The 17,667-nt window shown below is 39.8% G+C and overlaps 1 protein-coding gene and 2 non-coding genes across 4 annotated transcripts in view; all 3 read right to left on the reverse strand.

The window, feature by feature from the left end:
• Positions 1 to 9,879, reverse strand: part of RPL37 (ribosomal protein L37) — a 16,992-nt gene extending 7,113 nt beyond the window's left edge. Inside the window, exons 1-4 of one of the 2 annotated variants that reach the window (XM_072416638.1) lie at positions 9,772 to 9,879; positions 7,406 to 7,541; positions 7,040 to 7,124; positions 3,323 to 3,395 (exon numbers count right to left, since the gene is read on the reverse strand). In XM_072416638.1, coding sequence (XP_072272739.1) covers positions 3,326 to 3,395; positions 7,040 to 7,124; positions 7,406 to 7,541; positions 9,772 to 9,774 — 294 coding nt within the window. In that variant the 5' untranslated portion in view covers positions 9,775 to 9,879 and the 3' untranslated portion in view covers positions 3,323 to 3,325. Of the gene's footprint in view, positions 1 to 3,322; positions 3,396 to 7,039; positions 7,125 to 7,405; positions 7,542 to 9,771 lie in introns of those variants that run through there. The other variant, XM_072416639.1, reaches the window with a different exon arrangement.
• Positions 3,462 to 3,541, reverse strand: LOC140334401 (small nucleolar RNA SNORD72). The gene has a single exon (XR_011921529.1). It is a non-coding gene; the product is annotated as a small nucleolar RNA SNORD72 (small nucleolar RNA).
• On the reverse strand, positions 7,615 to 7,691 carry LOC140334402 (small nucleolar RNA SNORD72). Its single transcript, XR_011921530.1, has one exon. It is a non-coding gene; the product is annotated as a small nucleolar RNA SNORD72 (small nucleolar RNA).
• Positions 9,880 to 17,667: the final 7,788 nt, after the last annotated feature.

The raw sequence follows: 17,667 nt of genomic DNA on the forward strand, positions 1-17,667 counted from the left end.
TTTTCCTCAAGTAGAAGTATATACCTCAGTTTTATATTCAGGCTGGTTTATATTCAAGTATGTAGGAACACAATAGTACTCCTATATACTATATATATATATATATATATATATATATATATATATATATAATATATATACACCGTCTCCTGTACAATGCTCGCAGTCTCTGACCATCTCCTGTTTGCCTATCTCTAAGGATGACATTCTTCCCACTATCACCCTGATGTACTGTGATCTGTGGCTATATTATTCATATAAGGAGTTCCCTGAGGACCTGAAAGTTTTTCCAAGGGTCCCCAATGTTAAAAAGTTTAAGAAACCCTGCACTAGAAACATGGCAACATTCCATAGACATTCAGCATTAATAATGATGTCATTGGAGCGATCATTGCGCAAAAAGAGCTAAAAGACCCAGAAAATGTGAGCGCAATTCACCAAAGAATCCTGAATGAAATAGCATGATAATTGTCTCACCATTCACCAGCATTTTATTGGGGGAACAAGCAAACACAGGGAGTTGACTTTTCATTCCAGTTCCAGCAGTCCAGGATGTCTGAGACTTGTAGGAAGGGAAGGAATGTGCTGCACATTCTGGGGAGATCCTCATGCTGCATTGTAACTTTTCCTGCTCCTCAGCGCCTTTCACTACAATTATGGCACACAAGCAATGTAACATAAATCAAGTGTTATAAAATGTTCTGAAATCCTCAAAAAAGTAACTTTGTAATAAATAATTAATTGTAAAATAATAAATAAACTTTAATTTTAACTTTTTAAATTCCTGCTGCTGCAGGAACATACGCTCTGCCACCTGTTGCACCACAGTGACATCTGAGCAACAATGTCAGTTGCTTTCTCCTATCTGCTTCCAGCTATACCGCTTTTTATTTTATCTCTTTGAAGATTTCCTCCAGCATTGTAAAAGGATACATATTGCAGAAGAAGATATAGGAACAAATAACATACATGCACAAGACTTGAACCCTAGGGAGGTTTTAGGAATAGGAAGGAAAAGGAATGGCTTGACTGATTGAGATTAGAATGAGCAAAGTATTGATATATTTTTCATGATGTCAGATTCAGAGTTTAGTTCCACTTTCCACCGACAAATTAGATGAAAATAAAGTTGTGTTTGCTAATTTACCTACAATGCCAGAAAAAGTTGCAGCTGCTATGGAAATGTTGACAGCAAGTTATACTACACCATGCAATAACATTCTTGTGTTAACACACCACACTAATACAACATGAATAAAATATGGAATGTGCCTAATGGACAATGGCTGACATATATACAGCACATGATATATGTACAATTTAGGATAATGTATTGGGTGTATAAAACACAGCCATCCACTGGAGTTTGTAAGGTTTCTTTACCTGATGTACACAATGAATAATGAATACACAGAGTCTGATTTATTAAAGCTCTCTAAGGTTGGAGAGGATACTCTTTATCTGGTGAACCTGTGTGATCCAGCAAATCCTGAATGCATTTTCTAAAAGTCATTAGCTATTTGTTAGTGAATGGTTTCAATCCTGGACCAGAACCATTCCAGGTTTGCTGGATCACCCAGTTTAACTGAATAAAGGAGATTAACATCCTAAAATCTGGTTGACATTTTGTTAAGATGTATCTCCTAGGGTAAAATGTTCTTGTGGTTAAGAAGCAGCACATTACAACACATACTATGTGTGTTCTTGTACATTGCGGGGCATCACATCATACAAAGTGTCATGCAGTGGGCCAAAAAAGTGCACTGGTATTAAACTCCTTATTAGAGTTTTCTAACATCCCAACAATTCTACTTTTTCAGTGAACCTCAGCATCCCAAATAAGTGCCCATTATTTTTGAGTATAGGAGAACATGTGACAATTTATCTGCCTGCCCATAATGCATCTTATATGACCAAAGGCTCTATCGCTATCATGTGAGAGTTGTGTGTTAATTCCATATATGAGCTCCATAAATGACAACCTACAGCCCCCCAAAACCAAATATTACATTAAGGAGTTTCCTGGGATCCCATATCTGCTCTGTATGCAAATGTCTAAAAGAGGAATTCTGCTTTAAGAGATTTCTGTTGTATCTTGGGTACAGGGCATGAAATTTGACTTTACATACAGAAACAGGGTTTTTTTCCAGCAGGGGATAAGAACAAAAACAAAATGCAAAATGATCCCAAAGCTCCCCCTGGTGGCTTACACAATGTTTATACACAATATTTCATATTTATTATTATTATACTGTATTTAAATAGCACCAACATATTACACAATGCTGTACAATTTCAATAACACCAAAATCCAGTGTTGTTACCTGAGTATAAACTGATATTGTCTTTCTAATAGTATTTTGGTTTTTACTAGAGTATTAAGAAACCTAATTGAAAAAAGAAACAATTTTAAAAATAGTTTTTATTATTTCCGACAATATTGAAATTATTATTTATCATTCTTTTTATATAAAAATATAGGTGCACATAGGGGAGCAACTGCAATGGGCCGGCTCCGGCTCTGGTGGTTCCTAACCCCCCTTGGCCAATCCACCAGCAACCGGCCGGCATTAGGCCAGGTCGGTCAGGGGACGTTAGGCCGGAACGAACTACCGACTAGGCCAGGTCTAAAGGCTGGAGTTTACTGTCATGTCTTATGTAATGATACAATAAGAGCACCCCCTAGCTGCGGGTCTGCATGTCTTCAACTACATACCTAACCCTATATAGAAAAGGAATAGTAAGCCACTGTAAAGTACCCGCAAACATTTTATACTGTTAGCAGCAACTTGGATTTTTCAGTCACTTTTACTGCATTACCCCCTTTGCCATGGTCCCCAAGAAATGGTAAAGTTCAGGTTCACTATTGCCATTGGCTTTAGGGTGAATCTTTCCAGGGAAAGTGTTGAGCTAATTCACAATTGTTGTAAAACTACAGTGGACCAAAAGGACTCTGACCTATGGCCAGAATGCTCAGAAAGGCCAGTAGCTTTTGGCAAAGCCTGTTACCTTTCTGTATTTACCCCGGAAGCAGTAATGACTAAATGGGAGCTCAGAGCCTCCTGGGACACAAATGTCACAAATCCCAGGAGGTTTGGGCTGCTACTTCTGCGCCTGCCAGAGATCAGAAGAGATTTTAGGGTGAGCAGATTTGATATGTCTACTTTCCACAATCTTTATCACAAGCCATTGTGTTTATAGGCACTGCCATTCAATATAGATATGATGAGGAACAGAATGATATATATATCATGCCACATGAAATTGCTGTCTGCTATGGGTGGTGGGTCAGTTTGGCTAAAATGTAGGGGGTTTGGGGGGGTTCTTAGGAGGAGCTGGAAGCTGCGACTGCGGCTCTCTTGGGTTTGGGTGTTGTACCTTCACGGAATCCATTCCTGTGTGGGGAGAGGAGTGGTTAGTAGGAGGCTCATCATACAGAAAAAGTTTGCACACTTCTATTAAGCTTATCTCAGTTAGAATCTGAAATCACTGAAGAATTCATATGTTCAGACATTTATTTGTGAGACATCACGGATAAGCGTCATTATATCTCATGCCAGGTTACCCAAACCCTAAACATTTCATATATTTCCTCTATGAAGCTCTGATTAAACTACTCAAACATTTATTAATTTAGGAAAAATACATGCAGTTTGGGAGAAATACACACGTCTGGCCTCCACACAAGTCACATAACTCATCTCGCCCAGCATGCCTAGTGCTATTCAGTGCTGACAGTCTGCAAAATTCTCATAAAAAAAAAAAAAACACCCTGAAGCTACACGAGTCCTGCACTGATCCCAGAAACTCCAAACTATTGCCCCACCACTGCTAACCTGACCCTCATACCTATTTTCCGGTGTATAAGACGACTTTTTAACCCCAAAAAATGTTTGTCAAAGTCGGGGGTCGTCTTTTACATCGGGTACTTACCAATCCCCTGAACGGGGAGAAGATCCGAGTTCGGGTCAGACGGCAGAGCTTCGGGAAACGCTGTGAGCCATGCGGTATACATTTACATGCTTGTTAAAAAATAGTGTGATTTACAAATCAGCCTCTAGGTGGCGCTGTGTGACTATTTTTACATAGAATAGTAGACAATTCTATTATTTAAAGTAAAAATTTTCTTTGTTACTGTTTTTTTTTTTTAAATGGAACAAACTACATATTTTAACTGAAAAAGCTGGGGGTCGTCTTACACGCCGGAAAATATGGTACTTAAAAAACAATCCCATCTACACCATTTAGCTGGGCGCAACACCCGGCACTTTTTAATAACCACAATACAGGAGCTGCCGCCCTCCTATAATTTCTTCCCACTCAAAAAAAAAAAAAAAAAAAAAAAAAAAAAAAAAAAAATTATGGGTTCAACACTGCCCTCACTTGTACACACCAATTTTCCACAATGCTGTAAGCAAAACCTCCGCAAGCAAGCAGAAAAGCAAGTTGTCCTCATATCTCATCTGTTCTATGAAAAACCCATTTACATTGCCTTCCAAAAATCTGGAAAAAAGTCTTGCTAGTCTGGTAAACGTATTTCACACCATCCACCAAATACACAGAAAGTAGAGAAAATTTAAAGCCAAACTGAGAATTTATCACTATGGTCTCTGAAGGGGTTTCTTTTTACAAGCATGTAGCTAATCAATCAGAATCCGGGCACATCTAGCTCCACTGCTTTCTAGAAGAGTGGTTGCTAACCTTTTGGATCTCACAGACCACTAAATCTACAGACTCCGCAAGCTCAGGGAGCCGTGTGTCAGTCACAGGGGAAGAAACTTCACCCAGAGTGATGCCCTGATGCCAAAACATGCCCATTCTCCCATCGCTGGTCTGAGATGGGAGAGGGGGTGGGTTGTGTCCAGAGAAAACCCGCACATCTCTCCGAGCCTGCAATCCATATGGGGGACTTGGTCTGCGGATTCTGCACTGGCCAAAGCCAAGGACCATTTGTTAGCCACCGCTCTTCTAGATTATTAGTACTTAACTGCCTATTGATGGAACCTTCCTACTGAGCTGCAGTGCCTTGGGAGAGGAGTGTGTGAAGCACAAAACGGAGGATTAGGTTTTAGTATGGGATTTTAAGGAAGGTTTAGGGTTCAACATCTACTGCAATCTAGTCATGTACAACAAACTCTTAAAAGGTGGCAGAGTCAGCAGCTTTTACATATCTATCCTACTCTCCCCCGCCAAAGCTTTAAAAACACCTAACAGGCCCAGTCAGTTAAACGTAAACATTTTTCATCCTTATAATTAATTAGTCAGATTATATTAGGGAAGAGTCTGCTAGTCAAACATTCCTAAAAAGGATAACCCTGCATGGGTAACGCTGAACTTAGGAAATCCATGTGGGGTTCAAATCTTCGATTTGTATTCTGTTTCTAATGACAATCCAGGGCAATGGACCTTTTTGTCGGTTCTGGTGTACTGGAAAGCCACTGAAAGAATTACTTTAATGTTACACAATAGATAAGGGAGTTTAAAGAATACCTGCCAAAGCAAAATGTGTCATGTTCATACATGTAAAAGCCGTATAGAGATCAGTGACAAATTCTATCCAAACAAAACATTCTGCCCACAATTAGCCTGATGTACGAAAACTCTAAGGCTGGTGAAAATAAACTTAAACCTTGAAGCTGGGTGATCCATCAGACTTAGAATGGATTTCTTCAAAGTTATTTGCTAGAAAATGTTTTCCTGGACCAGAATCATTCCAGGTTTGCTGCATCACCCAGCTTCACTGACAAAACTGTATCTCCTTCAGCCTTTGAGAGTTTTAATAAATCAAGCACATATAAAGCTCCAAATATTTCTAGTTGCCTATTGTTTAAGCACGTTACTTTTTTTTTTTAAATATAAAAATAGCTAATATGCTGCACTGAACAACAAATTCTCACTTGCCATCAGCTCCATTACACTGAACAGATTAACATACTAAAAAACTAGTGATAAAACAATCAACCACTAAAGATAACTGGTGTGTATCCTTATTGAAGACAATTTCCAACACTTCCTGTTCCGAGAAGCAATGTGCAGAAATTTTCCTAACATGGACAGAGGAGTAAAAACACGATACATGTTTTAACTTTCCCACTTTCTTTCCTATATAAATACGTTTATGGACTTTGTTCCTTTTTTTATTAAAGCTGAACTGAAAAAATAGAAAATGGCCCTTGCATTCAGTCTTAGTGACAAGTGGTCAACACTAGTTTTGAATAGGGCCCCATGTAAAGCAGTTTTACTTTGCAGACACTCCCAATATACAATGCTGGAGTGAGAAGAGGATATCAGGAAAGAGGATTAGCAAGGTTGGAGTGTGATGTTAATAACTAATCCAAGATAACTGAGCAGTTAGTGTTTTTGAAGTACCCAACTAACTCCAAGTATAGAACCATCCCTCTGCACAACACTTAATAAATGTAACAAATGTTAGTACAGCATACATTTCCCATTGTATGCTCATAAACCAGTACATATTTCATCAATATACAGGGGGATCCCAACACTGCCAGTACTAAAAGTAGAGCTTAAAGTCAATTGAAGAATCCATGATCAGGCAATGTCAAATATTGCAGAAAGGGACAAATGTCATCTCTTCTACAATAATCTGTCCTACCTACCTGCTCGCTCTGAGAATCTGGCAAAAAAGTAGCTATACATGTGTAGCATTAGCTTTGCATGCCAGGATAACCCAACAATCTTTGCTTAGCCAGCCCAAAAGGCCAGAGATAAGTCAACAGAATGAAAATAGTGGTGCCGTGTAAGTGAATAATGACAGGGTGAATATTGTGGGTTTAAAGAATTGCATTCTCAGATTTGGAATAACAACTGTTGCATGCATACATCACTGCTTCCCTGGAGGTGAATAACAATTCAAACGCAATGCATCAGTCCACATTTCTAAGGACCCTGTTGAAATTGCCCATCTTCAGTTCTTCAAATTACTTTTGGGTAGTCGACACATCATGAGCTCTAGTCTGTTTTAGGTCTATGGGTCACAGTTCTGTTATATTATACAAAGTCACATTTCCACACTTACTTGAATCTGCGGTACACAACCTTCAGATGTCTCATGCGGCCAGTGCCGGTGGTGTTGCGTCTCTTGGCCTTGGCACTCCAGTTGTCTAAAAACAAAAAGAGAACTCATGATTTCAGGAAATATGTTCAAACCATATAAAACCGCAAAGCTAGTATTAAAAAAATGAAAAAATAATACTACAAGCTTCATAACCAATAGAACTAAACCCTCTGGTACTTTCCTGTTCCTTCACAGGGAGTCGTCACCCTTCTTTCCTACCGATTTTCAGCCACCTTGATTGGCTGGGAAGTTGGGTATTCTGGCAACCAAAGCTGACGCTGTGCACATCAGCCATAAAATATATCTCAGAATCTACAGGGAACTTACACTTTCTCTTGCGCTTAGCTGGGTATGCGCACTTGCCACAGGTTGACTTCTGTAAATGGAAGGCTTTAGACCCACAGCGACGGCACAAAGTGTGCGTCTTATTGCGACGCTTTCCGAATGACGATGTTCCCTTCGTCTAGAAAAATAACAAAATAAAAAGATTTAGAAATCAAGTACACTTCCGAGCACTCAATTCACTATGTCAGTTGCATTTATCTCAGCAAGAAAATGAAATCACAGGATGTCATATGTTCAGACATTTATTTTAACACATCACTGATAAATGCAAGCAGCAGGGATTTATTTTACAGGTTATGGAGAACAAAAGATTTGCTATACAGACTGCATAAAACTTATTTTACAAAAGAATAAGACGGCTATGGATGACAGCAGCAAAAGATTTGACATAAACCGCTCTCTTCACTCCTCCAATGACCTACTAACGACTTCCTCACTCAAAACCTCATCATACACACGGCTCCAAGACTTTTCTAGAGCTGCCCCGACTCTCTGGAATGGTCTCCCTCGTCCTTCATCTTGCTCCTACTTTCTGCTCATTTAAAAGAGCACTCAAAACCCATCTTTTCAGACTTGCCTACCCATCTTCTTCTGTTTTTTGAAACCTTCACTACTTCCCACCACTACATATCTACCTATTGTGTGTTAATTCCCCCACCTCCTAGAGTGTAAGCTCTTCAGGACAGGGTCCTCTCCTCCTTCTGTGTGCCCGTCTGTATCTATCGGTCATTTGCAATCCCTATTTATGTACAGCGCTGCATAATATGTTGGCGCTATTTAAATCCTGTTTAATAATAAAAATAAAACACTATAGGAGGGATGGGAAGCACAGTGTTCAACACAGAAATAATTTATCTAAGTGAGAAGAAGCTATAGGCAGGCCCTGTACTGTGACCCAACTCTTTAGTAACCACCGAAAAACAGCCAGATGGGTATTGAAAAGTGCCGGGTGGTGCCAGGCTAAAGTGGGCTGGGGAGAACACTAAAGCAGCATTCATAGGTCTCTCCTATTGTGTGTTACTTCTCCCACCTCCTAGAATGTAAGCTCTTTGGGGCAGGGTCCTTACCTCCTCCCGTGTTACTGTCAGTATCTGTCTGTCCTTTGCAACCCCTATATAAATCCTGTTTAATATCAATAACAATATTAAAATCAAGCTGCAGCTTTCAGTGCAACTCCAACCCAAGTGCTAAATAAGCTGTCTTGGAGAAGTTTGACAGGTTGTATGACAACCATGAAACTACTCTTTGAATTGTATAGGAATGATGTGACAACCAGTCAGGTCTGTCCCCACTCTTGCAGTCAACCCCAGCAATAGAAGTGAGGGGTAAATCAAAACTTTAGTGCTGCCAAAACAAGAGGGGAAAAATCGTCCAATGGGAACACTCAATCCCATGACAACATTTGGCCCAGGATCTTAAAAAGATCCCATCCACAAAACATGGAAATCTAACAGCTTAAATATTTTTCACACAAAATGAAAACAGTTTTAGAGTTAAGGACGAGAACTCTACAGCCCACATTTGTATATTTATGAACCAAAACAATGCAATATGGAGTGCTGGGATCTTAGCTTTGCTATGAGCATGGACTGAGCCCAAATTATTGCTTTATTAATGAAATCGGTGCAACCCCTCAGCTGCTTTATTATTCACATTTCCAATGCTAAAAGCCAGATTACCAGCCCCATGTAAAACTACATGATATATAGCACAGCACTGCAGCCATGGGTTCGATTCTATGTAAGAACACAACCTGCATGGAGTATTATTATTATTAAACAGGATTCATATAGCGCCAACATAATACACAGCGCTATACATTACATTGGGGTTGCAAATTACAGACAGTGACATAGGAAGAGGAGAGGGACCAAAGAGCTTACAATCTCAGTACGTAATGGACTGGTCACAATACAATAAACAGGGAACAGGGCAGCATCTGAACACATAATAAATAAGCATCCTGGGTATTTGCTGCTTTTATAATCCCAGCAATGCACTCAAACTTTCCAACTTTGATGAACTACAAGTGCCAGCATTCACACACTAATATACTGTGCTTTACTAATCAGCAGAGACAGCCAGCTGTTACATTGCAGAGGACAAGCACCCAGCGACCCCCAGCCACCCATCTCACACTAGGGAACCAGCACAGGGCAGACTTATCTTCTAGGCCGCCATTCAAACCATCGCTAAAATCATCCCTATCGTGCTCTATCGCCAGTAATATCGGGCTCTAAATAACCAGGGAGTTTACCCTCCACCATGGCTGTCTGTACTGCCCCGCCGATACGAGAATAAACAAGGATTAAGACGGATTGTAGATGACGAGAAACCACGACACTCACCATCTTTCCCAGCGGCCGAAAAGATAGAGACCGGAACTAGACAAACACTTCCGCTATATCGGCACCAAGTGTTTCCGGGTTCACGTACAATAGAAGACGCAGCGTCGCCGCGTTGCTCTGCGCCATTTTTAGTGTGGGCAAGAACTTTCCTGCTGGTGTGCAGGAAGAGGAGGTTTAAGGGAAAAAATGTTCTGAAGGATTAGACCAAATTTTAATATCTTCTTAGCTAACACACAGGTAGTAAAATACATAATTTTGGATTAAAAAATAACTATAGCATTGCTATCAAACCTATATTTTTAGTGCAAGGTATATTTAAATAAATGGTATTCCCTGAGTATTTTTATAAGTTTATATTTAAAAAAAAATAGCAGTATTTAAAGAGGAACTAAACTCAAAAATGCCTAAAACAAAAAATCCATTTACCTTAAATCAGCGCAATTGATCGGCCCTTTCATCGGGTCCCACGTTGTCCCGGCATACCTCTCAGATCCAGCGTGCCTGGCGCCACCATATTTGCCTTTTTCCCTGTTCTTCTTCCTATGTTACCTGACCCAGGCGCGAGATCGGGTGACGTAGGTTGGAAAAAAACTTGACGAACTCACTGCATATGTGCGAGATCTGCAACTTTTTCTCTTCTCACAAAAAAGGCTCCTTCTGCATATGCCCAAAATACTTAGGAGCACCCAAGGGCATCCCAGGTTGCGTGACGTATGTGACCCTATTAAAGGCTTTGCGCCATCGAGAATTAGAGCGCGGTGCTGAGACCTTTCTTTTTTTCTTTTTTTCTTTTTTTATGAAAAAGGGTGTTGCACTTAAAAAACAAACAAAATTTTTACCTACACAAAAGGGTTGTCTACCCTTTTATGTAAAGTGAAATTTCTGAGTTTAGGTACGCTTTAATTTGTTTCCTAATAATGATTCAAATACACATATTTGATTTCATTTCCTAATAATGATTCAAATATGTCCTATGTGCATGTATTTATTTTTTAAAACATTCTTTATTTATTTTGTAAAAACAGAAATAAACACAAAACATCAACAAAAGTGCACAATTTCAAGGTTTACAGAGACAATTTCAAGGTTTACAGTATAGATGTACATAAGATCAGTATAATAAAAGTCCAGCGGTCATTTCAAAGTACAATATGGGAACATATATGCAAACAGAAAACAGTGCAATCATTATTAGAGCTGGAGAGCATTTTATATAGTACATACAAAGAGGGGATTACATAAACTATGATATTTCAACAACCCGTAGACACACATCTTTCAAAGTCCTGTGATATCAGAAATTTCTTCCTGTAAAACCAAGTCATTTCAAATTTTTCAGTTCTGTCATACAGTTTAGCCGTTGAAATAATGTCATGAATAATTATAAACCATTGTGATACAGACGGACATAAACTTCTTCTTCAGTTTAGTGGGATACATAGTTTAGCTGCATTCAGCAGATGTCCAACCACAGACGTCTTATGGAATCTGAGGGAGCTTTGTTGGAGCAAAAAGAATGAGAGATCATCAGGTACAGAGTCATTTGTAACTTTTTGTACAATTTGCTTGATATTATTTAAAAAAGACAGTAATATAGGGGATGACCAAAAAATTGTGGAATAACGTACCTTCCCCTACATCACAGCGCCAGCAGTGGTCAGAACTGATGGGTAAAACCTATGCAGTGGGGTACGGTACCATGTATAAGTGGGGGGGGGGTCACCATTGGGTGGAGAATTAGGCATAGCATACTGGGTGGAAAGTACATGCCTATCAGGCCAGTTCTTGTATACAGAGCTTCAAATAGAGTAAGCAGTCTGGTGAACCCTTTGTGGTAGAGATTGTAAAAAGTGTACCACTTGTCTTGCTCTCCGAAAACCAATGGGCTTTAACTCACCCAAACTCGCCAAATCTGACATTTGTAGCCTCGAGTCTCAGCTCTCTGTATGGGTCATCTATACCTGGCACAAACACCAGGTTGTCAAGGACTGAGTAGAGTGGAGAAGGTGATGGCTCTATATTAGGGAACACTTTAGAACGTACCTCAGGGTAGGTCCAATCAGGGGATGCTGTTTGAACTTCGTGACCAAGTTGCTTTCCAACCATGCCACCAATGTTAAACTTTGCCTTCCGGCCAACTGCTCCAGTTCCACATATTACTTAAAAGAACCATTTCAAGGCCAATCTATTACCCTCACCAGGTGAGAGGCCATATAATACTTGTGCAGGTTAGGGATCCACAGACCTCCCACTGCCTTGGATTGATCTAATAACTTACGATTCAGTGTAGACTTTTGATCCCCCCAAATAAACTAGAAAACTGCCGTATGTATCCTATTAAAAAATGACTTAGGCTACGTACACATGAGTAATGGTTCTCGTCTGATAATTAAATCAGGGCCGATATCGGACGAGAATCTGGCATGTGTACAGCACTCGTTGTCCATCGTCCGACCGTCCTGGTGGATCCACAGATGATGGAAGGATTTATCATAATGGAAGTGAAGGGGAAGAGAGTGCAGCGGGATGCCGCTCCATCGTTTTCCCCCTCCCCTCTTCATAGAACAGAACGGTGCTGTATGTAAAGAACTCATTTGTGCATTATGCAATCGTTAGTCATTGGAAAGTATTGTGAAAGATCCTTTACAACGACAATTATTGCACATGTGTACATAGCCTTAGGTAGTGGCAATCACTATTTGTGGAAATACAATGACTTTTGTGCTTGCTATACAGACATCCATACCACCATATAATTATATGGTTAATCCTGTCTCTACTCCCTTCTCTTTTTATCTAACTACAATTGATTTTTGTACTTACTTTATCAACATCTGATATTTATGAGGTTGGAAACCACTTAGTTTATTACTATGCCTGTTTCGATTTCAATTGTGTCAATTGCTTCTATATCCTTAATATGTCATATGTTTAATACAAATATTTATGTATGCCCTATAACATATTTAGACGCATGCAGTACCTGAGTACAAGTTTGCTGGCGCACAACTACCCCTGAGGAAGGCCCTACAGGGCGAAACACGTTGGGTCCATGGGCTGCGCAAATATTACTAAATTTGTTACGAGACTTGTGCTAGATACACATCTGATTGTGTCCACACTTAGTTTTCTATTTGTTTAGCGGCAACTTTATTGGCCCCTCTGAACTGGATCAGATATATGATCCTAAAATGTTATGCTCCTATTGTATGTATTCTATGAGAGCTGATCACTGAATACAAATTTTTTATTTGCCTAAAAAAACCCCGCTGTCTCACATCTTTCTTATAAAGGACTTAGGTAACCAAATTGGTAGGGATAAAGAAACCTTGGAAGCACATTCACTTTATTCACCTGCTCTCTGCCAAACCATGATATGGTGAGTGATCTCCATTTTTGTAAATCTGATTTTATTAATTGTGAAAGAGGTGAAAAATTGAAAATTTGAGGCAAGTCTTTGGAGAGGAAGACTCCCAAATATTGCAGACCTCCACATTGCAGAAGCCCACTTAAAGGAATTATTCTCAATTAGTACCTCCTACCCTTGGGGTAATGTTATGTTTAATGACTATGATTTACTGTAATTAATTTTAAATTTTGAAAGAGAACTATAAATGGCTAGTTCCTTCATAAGGTTTGGTAAGAGGTTGTCAGCAAATGCTGCAATTTTAAGCATTTTCTTACCTAAATTTTAGTCTTGTAATACCCAAATTGATTTGATCGGATAAGGTGCATGCATTTTTTTATGTCTGTTTGGAAGGGGCAGGGGACCATAAATTATTTTGTTATTATATTGCATTCCATTTTAAAATGATATTTATTTTCATTTTCGGGTATTGCTATAACAAGGAGGCTTAGAAGCACCCCATGTATTAACATTTTGCAGGTAACAGGTCCACTTTATTGAAACATCTGGGATTTATTAAACCTCAATGTCTCCTCTTCACTGCGCTTGGACAGATAGATTGCAAAACGTTCTGGATCTGTTGCTTCTTGGCAGCTTTTGAACACCTGAAGTGCTCAAAACAACACACAGCACCGTTCTGCTCTATGGAGAGAGGGAGAATGATGGAGGTCGATGGGCGACAGGAGCTGTACACACGCCAGATTCTCGTCGGATATTGGCCCTGAGCTGATTATCGGACAAGAACCATTGGACGTGTGTACACAGCCTAAGGCTACATACACTCATTCAAGTTTTGTTGCTGGAATCAGTCTTTCATTATCATTTCCAGCTACAAAAGAGATGAATGAACGAGTGCTGTTCATGTTGCCCATTCTGTTTTATGGAGAGTGAGCAGCTGTTCTACTGTTCTCTCCTCTCTTCACTTGTATTGCGGTTGCTCATCATCTGTCAGGACAAATCCAATGTGCCAAATACAGGTACATTGCTTACAATAAATAATAATAATTTAATGGTGCATCAATGAATACAGAGCTGCAATAATATGAGCCTTTTATTCCTTCTTGAACTCAGTTATTATTTGTTATTTTTTTAGGAATAAGGGTTAAGTCGAGAATTAAGTGTTGGGTAGGGTATTTGGTGCATTTTACCAATAAAGCTGAACTCCAGGTAGATTTATTTTAGCATCAACGGATGGGTGGCTTGGTGGCTCAGTGGTTAGCAGTCTGGCCTTTGTAGTGTTGGGTCTCAGGTTCAAATCTCAGCCAGGATACTATCTGCATGGAATTTGTAGGTTCTCCCTGTGCTTGCTTGTGTTTCCTCCCAACTTAAAAAAAAAACATGTAATTAGGATAAATGGCTCCCCCCTAGAAGATTCAACTTATGCTGTGTTAAAGACATATGACTATGGGGGTGTTAGACTGTGAGCCCCTTTGAGGGAGAGCTAGTGATAAAACTATGTACTTTGTACAGCATTAGTTACATACAGTGTAATATTAATATTATGCATAGATGACGTACATACATTGCCAAAGACAACAGTTCAGATCTTTCTAGTCTTGGTGTTGTGAGATCTGTGTTCAGGAAAGTTATCAATGCATGCAGATAGTTACTTATCTACAGGATAAAAGTACATTTGCAGTAGTTAAATTTTTTCTATTTATTATCATTTAATACCAGGTACATCCATGACAAGGGCTATGTTTCTCTCACTGGAACCTATAGGCGCCCAAAGCATCATACTTCTAGGATTATTCCTTTACACAGGACATTTTCTTAAGAATGCCAATGCTGACCTCTGAACATGGATTGTTAAAGGATTCACTCATTTATTTCAATGATTTGGAAGAAGCAGGTTAAGTTACAGCTGGTGGTATTGGTCAGATTCACATAAACGTCCAAACTGACATATATACCAATGCATAATTCTGCTGCTGACATAAAGTTTGAACATTTTAAGGGTCCATAGACTGGTAATTTCTACTTTAGGGACCTGGGATATTGAAGGTTTATTTATCAAAGGATGAACTGTTCACCTGAAAAATTTAGACATTTTTAGAAATTTAGAAATTCACCCTATTGATATAACTGGTGTCAAAATGAAAAACACCCTTCCCTCTGCGTCAAAATGAAAAACACCCTTCCCTCTTTGTGCAGATTATCACTTTCAGTAGTGAAAAAGTCACCAGGTCAAGTGTTAAATAGCCTGATCATTTTATATTCACTATTCAGCACTTTCCATTTTGAAAGCGAAATCCTAGGCTAAAATGAACATCTTTCATTGCTAATATCAATAAATATATAGCATTGTAGCCAATGAGTGTTAGAAACTCTCATCTCCACATTTAAAGTGGATGTACTCCCAAAACAATAAAACCACACTTACCTTCAATCCCACAGATCAGTCTATCTGTCGAGGGGTTCCTTCCATTGGGTCCCGCATCGTCTCAGTATCCATCAGCGGGCCGGTGTGCCAGGCGCTGCCATTTTCTCCTCTTCTTCCAGGTTCTTCTTCCTACATCATCTGATCTTGTGCCTACTTCAGGAAAACAATTGGGGAAAAATCTTGCTGATCTAACTACACATGTGTTTTTCGCATTGTGCATGCAATTTTTTCCCTTTTGATGAAAGGGCTCCTTCTGCGCATGCCCGAGATGCTCAGGCATGCGCAGAAAGAGCAGCCAAGAGCCTCCCAGGATGCATGACATATGTATCCCGGGAGGCTCTGTGCTCCCATTCATTCTTGATCACCTAAGCGAACAAGAATTAGGGGCGCGGTGCTGCACCCTTTTTTTTTTTTTAAAACACAAACAAAGTTTTACTTTAAATAAATAGGTTGTCTACCCATTTATGTAAAGTGAAAATTCTGAATTTAGGTACGCTTTAACTTATGCTAGCAGTACGCATCCATGAGGAGCTGCTGACACTACAAATGGTCTATGCCAGGGGTCAGCAACCTTTACTATCAAAAGAGCCATTTTGCCTCCTCTTCCACTAAAGAAAAATAGTCTGGAGCCGCAAAACATAACACAGTTTATAAACTTTTAAAAGTTTTAATATTTTTTTAATTTTACCTGTTACAACAAGTGTGCATGTGTAGGCCTACTTTGAAATAAATTAAACACTGAACTATGCCCCTAGAAGCCTCCAGCTTCTAACGTATCATCCTGTTACATTAGCTGGAGGCTTCTAACGTAACAGGGTAGATTTTTTTGATGGGCAGAGTTCTTTATGATCTGACGATGCCTTAGCGATGAAATTTTAAGGGGTGTTAGCCACAGGTGTCCCTCATTTGCAGCTTTAATTTTGTTCACCTGTACCCCCCAATCTTGAGTAATTGGGGTTCAGGTGCTAGAAGCCTCCAGCAATGTGTAACAGGGTAGATTATTTTGATGGGCAGAGTTCTTTATTTTCTGACGATGCCTTAGCGATTCAATTGTAGGTGGTGTTAGCCATAAGTGTCCCCCACTTGCACCTCTATTTTGGTCACCTGTACCGCCTCCCCCCCGTTCCAGAGAAATTGGGGTTCAGATGCTAGATGCTTCCAGCAATGTGTAACAGGGTAGATTTTTTTGATAGGCAGAGTTTTTATGAATTTTTAGGAGCTGTTAGACACAGGTGTCCCATACTTGCACCTCAAATTTTTTTCACCTGTACCCCCGTTTCCAGATAAATTGGGGTTTAGGTGCTAGAACCCTCCAACAATGTGTAACAGGGTAGGGGTTTTTTGATGGGTGGAGTTTTTAGGAGGTGTTAGCCACAGGTGTCCCCCACTTGCACCTCTAATTTTGTTCACCTGTACCCCCTTCCTGTTCCAGAGAAATTGGGGTTCAGGTGCCTCCAGCAATGTGTAACGGTAGATTTTTTTGATGGGCAGAGTTCTTTATGTTCTGATGATAGCCTAACAATTACATTTTAGGGGGTGTTAGTCACAGGTGTCCCCCACTTGCACCTACATTTTTGGTTTTGTACATCTCCCCATTCCAGAGGAATTGGGGTTCAAAAGAGGGGGATGTCATTGTACACACCCATTTGTACACGCCCCATGGTAGATTTATTTCACTGGTAGATTTTTTTTCATTAGAACACCGGATAGGGAATCCCCCTCCTCTGCAGTGTCTTGGGAGGAAGGGGATCCCCCATCAGAGATCTCCCCGCGGCAGCCGAAGGGAGCCACAACAAGGAGGCTGAAGAGCCGCAGGTTGCAGACCCCTGGTCTATGCCATAGTGGACACTTACCCCTGCTGCTTTAAAAGTGTCAGTTTCAATTAATTATGGTACAAGAATCGGGGAAAAATGGAGCTTGAATAAAAGGACCTCACTTTCATAAATAAAGTCTACGAAAATGGCAATTAGGAAACAAAATTCTGGTGCTGGGACAGTATAATCTGCAGCTCCCATTCACGAATACATCTTGGTTTTTGAAGCCCCCCTTCTCTTTTTAGCCAAACACTGGGCATTTACAAAATATAAGGTGCTCTGTGATTGGCCAA

The sequence above is a fragment of the Pyxicephalus adspersus genome, chromosome 6 (assembly GCF_032062135.1).
Source record: "Pyxicephalus adspersus chromosome 6, UCB_Pads_2.0, whole genome shotgun sequence".
In the NCBI taxonomy this organism is placed as follows: Eukaryota; Metazoa; Chordata; class Amphibia; order Anura; family Pyxicephalidae; genus Pyxicephalus; species Pyxicephalus adspersus.